The sequence below is a fragment of the Melitaea cinxia genome, chromosome 3, assembly GCF_905220565.1.
Source record: "Melitaea cinxia chromosome 3, ilMelCinx1.1, whole genome shotgun sequence".
In the NCBI taxonomy this organism is placed as follows: Eukaryota; Metazoa; Arthropoda; class Insecta; order Lepidoptera; family Nymphalidae; genus Melitaea; species Melitaea cinxia.
The window spans coordinates 17,333,422-17,348,302 of record NC_059396.1 but is presented as its reverse complement, the minus strand read 5'-3'; the positions used below and the strand labels follow the sequence as shown (position 1 = coordinate 17,348,302).

General features: G+C 34.4%; 1 protein-coding gene across 2 annotated transcripts in view; it reads left to right on the top strand.

The window, feature by feature from the left end:
- Positions 1 to 11,551, top strand: part of LOC123669642 (leucine-rich repeat-containing G-protein coupled receptor 5-like) — a 271,862-nt gene extending 260,311 nt beyond the window's left edge. The window contains exons 5-7 of one of the 2 annotated variants that reach the window (XM_045603238.1): positions 6,507 to 6,566; positions 9,349 to 10,797; positions 10,882 to 11,551. In XM_045603238.1, coding sequence (XP_045459194.1) covers positions 6,507 to 6,566; positions 9,349 to 10,797; positions 10,882 to 11,364 — 1,992 coding nt within the window. In that variant the 3' untranslated portion in view covers positions 11,365 to 11,551. Of the gene's footprint in view, positions 1 to 6,506; positions 6,567 to 9,348 lie in introns of both variants that reach the window. The other variant, XM_045603239.1, reaches the window with a different exon arrangement.
- Positions 11,552 to 14,881: the final 3,330 nt, after the last annotated feature.

The window sequence follows — 14,881 nt, the reverse complement described above, 5'->3', positions numbered from 1 at the left end:
GCTCGTCTCCGTCAAGATTTTTATTTTATGTATGGAGATAAGAAAAGTGTATTATTATGTGTGATCAAAATGCAAGCCGACTTGTTTTTAACAAGGCGCAGGGGATGTCGCCCTAACACTCGGTAATCACTTAAGACCCTTGGAAGAGGGATACACGGAAAATAAAAACAGGACGTGAATGGAAAAGGAGAACGTATTCAATATTTATTTTAAAATCGTTTGTTTTGTTAAGGCGTGTGTGTGTCAACTTAGGCTACCTATATATAGAAATGTTAAAAAAGCTTATATTACAATAACCTGGTTTGTCATGGTCAAATGAGTAAATCGATTAAAAATTTTCTTATTTACGATTGCATGATTTTTTGAATGCCGGATTGAATCAGTGACATGAAGGACACTATTAAATTATTTTCGGACTCATCATTATCATCATCACTTCAGCCTAATAAAGTCCCCTGCTGGACATAGGCCTCCACAAGTTCGTGCCAAAAATGGCGTAAACTCATGTGTTTTGCCCATAGTCACCACGCTGGATAGGCGGGTTGGTGACCGCAGGGCTGGCTTTATCGCACCGAAGACGTTGCTGCCCGTCTTCGGCCTTTGTATTTTAAAACCAGCAGTTGGATGGTTATCCCGCCATCGATCAGCTTTTTAAGTTTCAAGATGGTAGTGGAACTGTGTTATCCATTAGTCGCCTCTTACGACACCCACGGAAAGAGAAGGGATGGCTACATTCTAACTACACAGCAATTTTCTGACTACTAATTAAAGGTGTATGAGTAGTAAAGCCTGCAAGCGTCTTTACCTCGGGCTGAGTCATTCACCACATCTCCACTGTATGTCGGGAGATATACTCGTATACTTTTCACGAAAATTCAGGTTTCCAATATTTGCCATATTTGAATCTTGAGCACTAATCTAGAACTTCACTCAGTGACGCCCCGGAAGGAAGTTGTTTTTGGTGTCGATTTACTATCCTCCTCTATTTAAACATTTCCGCTCTATGTCGTATTTTTAGTGCCAGCCTTACAACCTTACAAAATCACTCAACAACTATTGTCTAGTCTACCAAAGACTAAGTTTATTTCTTAAGTATTTCGACCAAAGAACGCCGCGAAACAATTTAACGTGGAAAGGGGAGGTAAATACAATTAAAAGTTACCAAAATTTAAACGGCCCCCAGTATTCATTTGTAAGTTTTATTGTTGAAATCAAAGACCCCGTCGGGACTGAAAAGTCTCGGAAAAATCATTGATTACTTTATGATAATTTATCTTTGCGATTGGACGAAGCGTGCCGATTTAATTGGAGAAGTAGCATAACTTAAATTAATGCTACATTCGTAATAGACATCATATTTAGAATTTCAAACAAAAACTCGTAAAGATATCATACGTCGTTTAAATATGTATTTGTATTAAATCCAAAAAAGTATATTAAGATTGTACTGACTTCTAAGTTTCTGTTTTTGAACATCGAAAAATTAATAAATTAGTTACATAATTTAATGAGTGATTTTTTTTTATTCACGACTTGCTTTAAAAAAACCAAAATTATCTAAAATTTGTACGAAAAGTAACGTAAGACTTTCGCGAGAATCCGCTGAAAGAAAATTCTATAAGGAGCTTATCCGATAAGAAATTGTGAGGCGTGTGTAGGTACGTCTACGCCCTCAGTGAAATGTCATTATATCTGAGATGAAAATAATAAAGTTTTACTCTATTTTGACACGGTTATGGCTTATAATAGTAAATTGGCGTATTATTTTGAGAACAAAAAGTATCTTATTATTTAGGAATCTTAATAAAATTACTATGTACAAAAGAAGACACAAACAGTACGTGCTAATAATATTTTACACAAAAAAGAAACTTACGTTAAAATTCACTTTTTACCTAACAGGATTTCATCTCATTATCTAGTTACAAAGATTTCATTATGAAGTTCGTTCGAAGGACTCATATATCTTTATTAAACACAAGACTATATTTGACGAACACACATCATATAAAACTTTGTCTTGACATCATGTAATTACACTTTGAAATAGTAGAACTAGCACTGTAACTTCGTTATGAGTTTTTCGCTAAAGTTAGGATTAACTTACACCCATGGGCATAAACTTGGCAGACAATGGACAATCTGCGCGCACGCACAAACTTTTAACGCTAAAAGCCCTTTGTTCCAAACAAAATAGCCCACAAGTCATACAGTAACACTACACTGTTGCTTCTCCCGCGGGATGAGGTACGAGTTGAAAGACTGCACGATGTGGCGTTGTTTCACTGAAGCGCTTAAATATGTACGTAGTTTATCATGAACTGTTTCAAAACTGATTTGCAACGAGAAAACCAATTACTAAATAAATTCTTTACGAGAGAATATTTACACCGATAGATAGGTTTAATCTCAAAAAATATATCGGTACCGCTCACGCTTATAAATCACATCAGCTCAGCAGCAGCACTAAGGGCAATTTCACTAGGCTTTTTATCTCATACCCTAGTACTTCTAGCGCGGCGTGACGCGAGGTTATTTACGCGCACACCGCCCCTAAGCCCCTATTTATTCCCAGCAATGTATCTTAAAATTAGGGATCACATCCAACCGGGGATTCGGGGTTAATTTGCGGCATTCTCGCTACGAAAACGCGAATGGCGATAAAGTAAGAACAATGTTGATACGTCACGTGATTCCCTGATTACGTTCAGACATTTCTGCTTTGTTTCACGGACATAATAGGTTATTTCGACGATAACTTTCGTATATTTGTGGATGAGGTGTCTGATATAGCGAAACAATTTCCTCTACCGCCGAATCTTTCTTTACCTCTACGATGAAAGGGAATAATCTGTTCCATTTTTACTTTCGAAGTGAGATCGCGTTGACATAGTTCTAAAGCTATATATACATATTTATGCTATAATATTGTCTACCATAATACTCGCCTTGTTAATGAAAACTATCGTGTTTTAGTTAAGTTCCTCTATACATCTCAATCTTTCAAAGAATGAAGACACATTACGTACTAAACAACGAAAATAGGCGTAATATTTCGGATCCCATTCGTTATAGTTTATATCATTACCTATAAGTAAGATCATAAAAAACTCCGCCGGTTCGTACCCTGAGGGCAGCCTGGAACTTATTTTATATGACGCTGGAGGAACCCAGGGAGTTTTTAGCGTATTAGGTTTACCCGCTCCGCGAATAACCGTAAAAAGGTTTACATTTTCATACTCCTGGTGAAAAAAAGACTATATAGAAAACACATTTATTTATCCAACACCATAAACTTAATTGAATGGTTTTATATGATGCTCAAATTTTCTTAACGTCAACTAACGACGAACATACACGGAATGAAAAAACTTTTTTAAAGCTTACCTTTGCTTATCCAATATTTAGTTATATTATTACATATTAAAAATATATACATATTTTTAATTTACAATCAAAATATATTCAGTTTCCGTGATATTGATATTCAAAAGCAGGTTGGAAGTTTATAAATAAAGGTCATTATGGAATATATTTCTGTCGCAAGTTTGTTTTAAAAAATGTGCCGTCTGTAACGAGAGCAGTGCAATTAGCGTTCTTTAAAAAAATAATGAGTTTTTCGCTGTTTTAACATTCTGCAAATTTCATTGCTGCCCATTATTTTTCTCCGATTGCAACGGGATAAAAGTCAGTAATGCGTATACAGCATTAACGAATGGCAATTTTATAATAAATAACGATTACTTAAACTAGCTAAATTTTCTTATTCTAAATTATTTATACATATATTCATTCTAATTACAATTACTTTTACCCTCTAATCGATCAAATTTAACTACAGAATTCAAACTAATCAGAAGATTTTCATATTACCTAATATCTAAAAGATAGATTGATTAAGTAATATGTTTTGGAATCGCTTAATAAGTTCTATTTTATTATTCGATCACAAATATTGTACCTGCTTGTTAATAAATATTGACATAAAGACTTTTCAAACTACTTAAATATAAAAATACTAATAAATTAGTTTGAAATTGAACAAAAAATTTACCGGCCGTCATTCATATTGACGTTTGTTCAAAATTAAAGCCGTCATATATAATTATAATTTCTAGAATCAATTAATTTGCAAAAACAAAAGCATATTTTTTTTATGGATGGCGGTAGAGCAAGCAATTGTGTATAAAATGATAAATAATTTATGTGGAGTCATTTTGAGTTTTTTTCTAAAAAGGGAGGCAAACATCTTTACCTTAGCGTATATTTATGACTAGCCATACCCGTGCGAATAATTCGCACTAAATATGTATAATAATTATCACTTTACAAAATTACAAAAAAGTATTTATACTTGAGTTGATTTGAAATTGAACAAAAAACTTACCGACCGTCAATCATGTTGTCGTTGTTTCTGATCTGATCTCAATCAAATCTGAAATAAAATTACTATAAATGGTTTTATTTTTTATTATATCGAAGTCTTAAAAATTCCTCCTATTTATTTGAATTCAAAGAAATTCAAACCAAATTAAATAACAATTTTGTTCTTGTTAAAATTCAATTACTAGGGCTGCTGCTAACAAATTCAGGATTTTTTTTTTCATAAATTTAGGATTTGCAGACAATAATATGCGCTCTACGACTTCAGTGGAATAATAAAATAAAAATTGAAACTGCAATTTAATCAGACAAACGGATAAAATGTAGCGTATTGACACAGCGTCCGGGACCTTTCCCGGGGCAAAATCTTTGTCTTGTCGACCTGGCTCACACACGCTCAACCAAACCCCTTTCAGACGCAATGAACGTGTGTCTAATATTAATAGAGATATTGAATCGAAACTTCTCTGAAATAACATGAAAGGTCGTCGTGCATTTGATCAATTTTTCGACGTCGAATGAAATTATTATAATAAATTTCGGCTTGATACAGACTCGTTATCTTTAAGCGTTCTTTAAACTGGTATATTAATATTTTTGGCTGTTGAAATTGCCTGTTGTTAGGTTAAGTTAGGAAAGTATTTGCCCGAACTCTGCCCTTTAAAAATATACGATGTTAAAAAATAAAACACGGATAATAGTGGGTGGACATTTTCATAACTTTATCTCGCATTCACTTGACAGTTGCTTTCATCGACATGATAAATGCACAGTGACAAGTGGAAAACGTTTTTTTTTTACGATCAACTCGTTATTGTTCCAAGGAATTGGCAACGGTTCTCGAATTTTCGGCGCGCGAAATTTTCGCTCCAGTAAAGGGCAAAAGCGTGGAGTTTTTAGCGAAACTAGCATCGTCATTACCAGCTTTTTGTTTCGCATTTGTATATACACCGTCTGTTAGGAATACCAGAGCGTTGTGACATCGCAAATTACTTTTGGGGTAAATTTTCCGTCGTTACGACCGCGTTCGGTCGGCGGCCGGCCTCAAACAAACCGACTACTAAAAGTTTCTGACTAAAAGTTGTTTGGTGAAATTCAACAGCGTCACTTTGCAGTACACAATAGCATCCAAACGTTTTGGACTATAAGCGGCTTGTTATTAACTTTAAATGCTGCCCTAAATATCACCAAGAAAAATTTCTTGTTTCAAGTATTTTATTCGTTCCGCAAAAATACAGTCTGCATTTTAAATCTTAATTTCGTTTCAGGTGGAAAATATAAAAAGTATAATTAATCGACATCATACATACCTTATAACTAATGAAAACTATTTACTATATCCTAAGCTCTGGCTTTTTAAAATAACAATGAATTAAAACAAAGAAAAGTTCACAAACGATTCCGTAATTTCCTCGCACAAAGCGATTCTAAACTATGAGCGAATGGGTCTAACGGCAAGTTTCACTTGGTAGCGAAGCTAAGGTCTAATGCTCCTTGGTTTGCTCATTGGCCGGTTATTACCTACTGTCGAGTTATGAAATTATTATAAACGCTCCTGGCTGTAACGGTATAATCACCTCTTTGCTGGGAAACCTACACGTGCCGCTGATATGAGTACGACGTCTGTCCGTAGAAGAACACTTTCGTAATTATTTCATTCGAACTATATGCAATTGAAATGATAATCTATTTAAAACATGACTATATTTCTGTAAGTACCCTGTGCAGTTTTTCCGTTTTATATCATTAACGATATTACAGGATTACTGAGGGTTTTATTACACAGGTTTAATATTATAATTTATGTGTCCTTAAGTATTTTAATAAATACAATTAAAAATAAAATAAAAATGTTACTCGACTTATATTATCTTTAAATTGTAATAGAAATTAGAAATACATTTATTAAAAGTACAAAAAAAAAATATCAAAACGAAAAAACCAAACTAATACACAAGTGACAGGATAAGCGTGAATTTTTTATCACATAAGCCTTTAAAGTCGAGCAAATTACACACACTGAAAGCAGGCATTGACAATTCAAACAGGATGGCTATATTAATGTATGATCGAAATTATACAGTGCAACTGCACTTGTTAATACGACTTTTATGCATTCACAGATGGCGCCGCGTCGCTTCGGGAGCTCACTCGCGGCTTACGCCACATTTAAAACTGTTATGGTAAGCTACATTTATTTATTTTAACAAATATGTTTTACATAAAAATGTACGTTAATAATAGTTAAATTCGAGTCAAGTACGAATCTCTATAAAAGTTTCTTATGTTTAGTAAAATTATGTTAATTTTGGATTGTTTTAGTTCTCTAATTATATTTCGCAACAAATATTCTAAAATTAATGTTCTATTGTTTTTATTTTATTTAAAATAACATTAGATATATATTTCGCCAAGTCTCACGTTGTGGTCATCCCTATCATCAAACTATACAACAATCTAAATGTATATTGATTATATAGGTAAAGATAATAACCGTATACGGAAATAAAGCAGGTGCAATTAGTCGCAAAGGCACGGTGATTAAATCCGCATACACGGAGTATTTGTCTATTTGTGACGACAAATCAAGCGGACAATTAACAGTTCCGATTAAACGGCGCGGAGTTACCGCACGGCTGCGAGCTGAGGTACAAAATCTGCATAATGCCACTCATTTCGCGAGCGTTTGTCGCCGCCAAATGAAGCGCGGAAATCCGCCATTTTCAACGACCAACGAAACCTGGTCTACGTCTTTGTGACCAATATAAACACAATAAATACCATCCGAATGTGGACGCTCGACAACGATGCATGCTCATGCAAATATTCGCGAAACGTACCGTCAGTAATAGCGCGTGAAACTGTGGTTGTACGCTTCGCTCGTTCTTTATTTTTCGTATTGACCAGTACATAAGCACCATTTAAAATTACCACCATACCATTCACCGATATAATTCGATTCCTAAAAAACGTTACGTTTACCTACTCAGCATTGGTAGTTTGACAAAAAACGTAATTGAAATTAATTACTTGAAATTTATCAGTCAAAACTTGAAATTGGAAATTAAAAGGAAAATACGATTTTCAATTATGTATAAGTACATTAGACGTTACAATGTTTGTAAAGGATACAAAAAATATTATATTAGGTAAATTTATACAGATGTAGGTACTGAACTCTCATAATTTATCATATAATGTTATTCTGTTCCATTTTACCGTTCCAAAGTAATCTAAAAATACAAACACGTCCCTTCCAGGATAAAGAGCTTCTGCGGTGAGTTGATACCGTCGAGTTTAAAAATTATTACACCGCGTCACTTGGACTTCTGAGCCTATTTTTAATCCACTTGTTGTATATAAATTATGAATTCCTTTGAAGTGTGAAAAGTATTGTCAATCGTGTATCAGGTTAAACTAAATATATAACTCAAAAATGTGAAAAATTCCATCGCTGCTACCCGTATAGTTATAACTTTATTTATATTAAATTTTGCATATAAAATAACCTTTTTAATATTCAAAATACGTGTTTAATTTTACTTACATCCGCTTTGCAACCTGGCACAGTTAGCTAAGTTTTTTTCATCTGCCAAGCTCCGTGGCCACAATTATGTGATTTGCATAGCTATCGCACCCCGCGGTATTTCACGCTACGCTATAAACACCGACCGACTTTATTTTTATGCCTATTTTGTGGTTTACCCTATAAAAACGTGATTGCTCTCCACCAGTCGCTGTGTTAACAAATAAGTAACGTTATGAAAAAACCAACAAAATGAAATCTTTTTTTATATAATATGACTATGTATTTTGTAGAATAATAAACAATAAAACGATTAAGAAAAAAATAATAAACAAAACAACGTCCGATACAAAGTCATACGAGGATATACACGTTTTTGTAAAACAAAAAAAAAACACGAGCGCAGCATTTACAAAACAAGACAAAATCTGTGCACAACGCGTCGGACATAGCCGTTTATTGGATTTTAGCGGAAATTTCACCGGGACAGCGCAAAACGAACGGCACTGTTTGCGAATGACCTGCATATCGAGTTTTGATTATGATTTGTACCAGTAAAGCCGGTCTGAAAGCCGGATGCGCTAGAATTTGATACTCGTAATACATGCTTTACTATACTCCTCTGTTTTCCAGAAACCTTTCGAATACAGACGAACGATATCTTCTAAATTTCTTTTTTATTTAAGTAGATTTATATCCGCTTTTGGGAAATAAGATAATTTCAGACATGGAAAAAAATTAGGTTCTTCGATCTAATTCAAAACCTATTTTAAAATTGTACTAGTGCGAACTTTACATAAATAGGGTTAGTCGTTGTAATGAATTTTAATATTGTTTCATCCGACAAAGGGACTGTTGATGTTGCATCTACGAGAAATCGCATCGTAATAGAATTAAAGTCCTCCGCGAAACTAGCTGAAGCTCAGTCTCGGATCTCGTTGTTAATTGTTGAAAAGAGGAAACGTAATAAAAGTGCTAGTCTTTGAAGCAAAGAATCTGCCCCGAGCGCCTTGCCGAAGCACATTTTAATAAATTAAAACTGTTCAAAATTCTCATTGCAATATCATTCCGTTTCACTTTTTGCTCTTCTTCGACAAACCTCACTCGCCTTAGATTGATTTTCTTTTATTTTATAACAGAGTAGCTATCAATTCATCTGATATATTGCTACTTCCTATCAAAACATCGTGTTGCTTTGAGCAAAAGCGATTTTTCATTCACATTTTCTTTAAAAGTATCTCCGAATAATTTCTGTTCATGCATTCGACGTTCAGTTATTTTCATTTCCTACTTAATATTACATAAAGTTACTTTCATTTAAAATCTTTAATAACACCTTGAATAAGATTTTTATTGAAATATACATATAAAAATTAGACAAATTACTTAAGAAATGTTTAATGAATACATTAATAAATATGAAAAATAATTAATTACAGATTCTCCTAGTATGCCTTGAACTGGCGCTGGTGAGCGGTGCGTCGGCTCTCGCAAACTGTCCCGGCGGTTGCAGCTGCAATGACGACACTCTCGTCGTGGTCTGCGAGGAAAGCCGTTTAGATGTCCTCCCCATCGCCCTAAACCCCTCCATACAAAGACTCATCATCCGCAACAACAAAATAAAAACCATCGACAGCTCTATGCAATTTTACGCAGAGTTGCAACACTTGGACCTCTCACAGAACCATCTAGTTAACATACCTGCAAAAAGTTTTTCTTATCAGAAAAAACTACAAGAACTTCACTTGAACCATAACAAAATTTCGTCAGTCACAAACACCACCTTTCAAGGACTAAACTCTTTAACCGTGCTCAATTTAAAAAGAAATTTTTTGGAAGAACTCACAAACGGAGTTTTTTCTACATTGCCAAGATTAGAGGAGCTAAATTTAGGGCAAAATAGAATATCGCGTATTGAACCTAGGGCTTTTGCTGGACTTTCTGCCCTAAGAATACTGTATTTGGATGACAATCAGTTGAGCTCCGTACCTACTACTTCATTTAGTCTCTTAGGTAGTCTTGCAGAGTTACATGTAGGCTTAAATGCATTTTCACTTTTGCCCGATGACGCTTTCGCTGGTCTAAATAGATTAGCAGTGTTAGATTTGAACGGAGCAGGGCTCTTCAATATAAGTGATAACGCATTCAGAGGTCTCCCAGGATTAAGAAGTCTTAACCTTTTTGGAAACCGATTGAGTGTTGTACCGACACAACAACTTTCTGGCTTGACTAGATTAGAAGAACTATATGTAGGACAAAATGATTTCATTGTGTTAGAGAGCCATTCTTTTAAAGGGCTAAAGAATCTGAAACTTCTCGACATAACCGGAGCTACCCTGCTTGAACGAGTTGAAAAAGGTGCTTTTGAGGATAACATAAACTTAGAAAGTATTGTTCTAACCAATAATAAGAAATTAGCTATCATTGAAGAATGCGCTTTTTTAGGGCTACCCAAGTTGCGACATGTGTCCTTGAGAGATAATGCTATTATATCATTGAGCGAGAACGTTTTTGTAGGTAAAGAACTTAAGCAACTTGACTTAACAGATAATCCGATTTTCTGTGACTGTCAACTATTATGGCTTCAGCAACTACTTAATGAAAAGAGCAACTTCACTCAAATCCAGTGCGAAAGCCCAGAACATGTGAAAGATAAATATTTAAGGGTATTGAGTGCTGATGACTTAAATTGTGTTTTACATGACACAAGGCAACAAACTATAATATGCATAGCAGTTGTCGCAATCGTTGCTACCATAGCAACTCTAGTCTTAATATTGTACAGATACCGTAAGAGCATGCAAGAGAAACTTAAGGATTATAAGTGGAATAAAGGACGCAAAAATCTTGAATATCACAAACCAATCTCCACTGAGGAAGATTGCATAGTGCGGGGTATTCACCCGTCACAGTACCCTGCACCCCCGCCACACACCCCCGGCCTCAGGCCGATTCCGGTCACGGAACTGTAGCTAGAGCTTTACGCCTCCCCGAGCGTGTTTTTCATGTCAGGCGGCCAGGGCTCCGCGAGACGGCCGCAGCGCTCGGGAGGAGGCGGCACGATGCCCGCTAACGGGTTCACCTACATCGGAGGCGATGGACGTCATCAACACCAACCGCTTACCCTCAATAACGGAGCACCCGTTCATCACTTAAACAATGGTTCCTTGCGCTCATTACCGGACAAGAAAAACAACCGCAATGGCGTCGTATGCCATCCAGAAAACTTCCAGCGAAATCTTGATACTCGGTACTCTAGGAAGCAAGAGAATGGCTACATGCGTAATTCGGAAACTATAATAGGTTTTCCACGAGACAGAGAGAGGGATAGGGACTACGAGCGGGAAGTCCCGGATTACAGTGAACCGGAGTACTCGATCATCCCGGAGGGAGGGTACGGGCGAGTCGAGGACTTCCCGCGGTCCTGCAGCCACTCTAATACCTTCAACTGTTGAGTGATAACTACGAACTCTTTCAACTATTTGTGATCTTGTAATTCTAGCAATAAATCTTCATTCCATTATTATTTCCTTATGGATGGACTTCTTTTGTGATGGACGTAGTGCTCTAGGACTTTAGTGTTTCGGGTCCGGTGTACGTTTGACCAGCGAGGACTATCCTATATCGTATTCGATTTAAGAGAGTACCTTATTTGTAAATTATAAAATTAAGTAGTTATTGATCTATTTTTCAATGAAATGTGGAGAGTGTGGAGTTTGAAAGTTTGACTTTCTAATGTAAGGTTGACTCGTATCATCGTGCTGATTCATCAAAGCTATAATTATTATTATTATCAAAACATGTGATATATAATAAATATCGAGCATACATTTTAAAGTTTTTGTCTCAGATGTAACAACGAAACGATCATAATATGATGATGATGCGAAACGACCACTATTCGTACAATGTACAGCTAGTCGAGATAAGTTTTAACGTGGGAGCCTCCTAAGATCGCTCCCCGGATATGATACTTCATCATGAACCATTTGGTTCACAAGTTATTTTGTACCAGTGATGTGGGATTTGTGTTTGATTTTGTACAAAAACCATTCCATAAGAAATCTTTTTTAAAGTCTAATTTTAATTATATTAGTGACTAAATTAAGTGTGCATTAAATAAGACACCAATATAAGAGAAATATTAGTTGTTAATGAATGTAAATATATTTATATAATAATGAGATATTTATAAAATTTAATACGATCTTGCTCTTCTAAAATTATCATCAAATTATTTATAAATACCCAACATTATATTATTTGCTATGAATTGTATAAAGTTTCATAATTTGTCACTGTATATTGTTTAATACCTAAAATCATGTACACTAAATTCTTAGTAGATATGAAGCACTTTTTCCAAATCGTCACTGTAACACTTTGATGCTCAATTGTTTTTTAAAAATAATTTGTTTTAGTAACCTTAAATTAAGATGTTAGAGAAAGCAATTTACGTCAATCGCTTTTATTTAAATAGAGGTAAAAAATATTGTCCATAAGTCAATAAAAAAAAGTCATACTTTATGCCTTTACCATAAATTAAAATATGGTATTTAAGTTTTCAATCATTAGAGATCTATTTAAATAAAGGTCTTGCTTCTTCTAACTTGACTTATAAAAACTATTGCCATTACAATTCTGTTTACATTTTTATGCTTATCTGATATTTCCATTCATCCTTATCGTATTTGAACTAATTGATATTTAATATTCAATATAATAAAAATTAAAATCATAATCCATAAGGTTCACTTTTAGAAACATTTTCCATTCAAATAAAGTTTTCAATAAATTAGTTAATTGATATGTAATTATGTATACATGATTTTCAACTAAGAGTACATTGTTTTGTTTTATGATACCTCCCATGTTTGAATTGTATCATTTTTCTTTATAGACACTTATTGAGAACATAAAGACTAAAATATAGGCATATGTTTAGTGCCTAGTAAATGCCTAAAAAGTATACAAAAATGATGAATACATATGAAAAATTGTGATTAGGATATTCACGACATTATAATAGATCATTGATCATTTCTGTACTTTATTGTAGCAATTACCTACATACAAACTCGATAAATATAACAGACCTCAAATATTTTGTATTTTATTTCTTACACATCCTTAATTCCCTATTTATTTTGGCATGATAATACATAAATAAATAAATTTTTTATTCAGAATATTTATTATTAAAGACAGCTAGTACTGACCACGCCCAGTTATAGAATAAACTCGTATAATAAGAATCCTTCTCCTACATGGAGAAAGAGACCTATGCCCAAATGTGGGATGTTACAGGCTTAATGCAACAATAATTCGAACTTTGCGACAATACGCCTAAATCAAATTAGTATAAGTCGAAATACAACATTGCAGACGACGCGTTTGCATAAGACAAAGCACTGGTTGTTGCGCTTGCGGTCGCGGGTTCGATCCCCGCACATAAGACACATTTGTGTCCATAGTTCAAAAATATGTTTATAATGGTCTAGGCGTTTGTGCTCTGTATTGTGTGTATCTCCAGACTTCCAGCACAGGAAAAAATCCTGCTGGGAAACCTTTATTTATATAAACTTGACGTAACAAATAGTTTCATATTTAAAGAATACATTTACTATATTATAAAATATATAATTTAAAATTTGACTAGCCTCGACTATCAAGTAGTCCTGATGAATAGTTTATTTACAGTTCTTTATTTTTATAGTCATTTTTTTTAGTGTGAAAATGATATGAATTTACATGATTTCTTATAAAACGATACTGAAACGTTTATCATCACCAGCCTATCACAGTCCACTGCTGAACATAAACCCCAGGGTTCAAACAATAACCTCCCGCTTTTGCTATTCAGTAACTAAGTACTACCCTCTTAAGTCGTCGGTTCATCTGTCTGGAACACTAAGTTTGCTGAACCATGGTCTCCATTCAAGAACTTTCTTACTCTACCGACCATCGGTTTCTGCGGCAGATGTTACCAACCCAGTGCCACTTCAGTTTGCTGCACTTTTGAACAATGTCAGGTCCTCTCGTGACCTAAGTATACAAAACGTCGGGCATCTAAAAAACTTAATAAGCCGCGATATCCGTCCAATACAATCCGAAAAAGTGTTTCATTATAATGAATGAAATTTGCGTAAACATTAGAAAGAAATATGTCAGATACTTTGCCCTTCTGCCGGAGTCTCATTTCAGACCTTGTCCCTTAATGAGATTTCGAGCATATAGACCTCTCCATAGCTCTCTGAGTACCTAAATTAAAAAAAGGTTTACACAGGTTTTTCCATAAAAGAAATAACGAAGAAAATCATATAGTGAAGTAGATTCCTTATATGACATAAGGTGACTGCGTGTTAGATGAGTCTCAAGAACTATACAATTTTTTGAGACAGGGAAATACCTTAATACCTACTTCCAACTTTATTTAAGTTAGGTATTATGTATAATTTCATTATTATTTTTATATATTCAATCTTAAAATATTAAAAAAAAAAAATTATGACATGCATAGAACCGGTAACCATAAACGTCATTACCAGACAGAGAGGCATTGGTAGTCTTCTCTACTTTTTAACATAACTAATTCTGATGTCATCACAATCAATAATAAATATACTCTCGATAATAAAAATACACTCTTAGATCCAAAAAAAGAGGCTATAGAAGAAATTAAAACAAATATAAAACTAAGTAGGTAGTCTTACAAATTTAAAGAATGATAGAAGATACTTAAATAGTCTATAAGCATAGGTAACATCCAACTATTACTTCGCAGAATAAATTTTTGTAATATTTACACTAGCTGTAGCCGCGACTTCGTCAGCGTGGAATTTAAAAAACATATCGTTTAGTTCACAGTTACAAAATAAATAAATTTCTAAAATAAAAGTAGCCCAAGTTATTCCTTATTATATCAGCTATCTGCCAGTGAAAGTCCCGACAAAATCAATCCAGCCGTTTCGA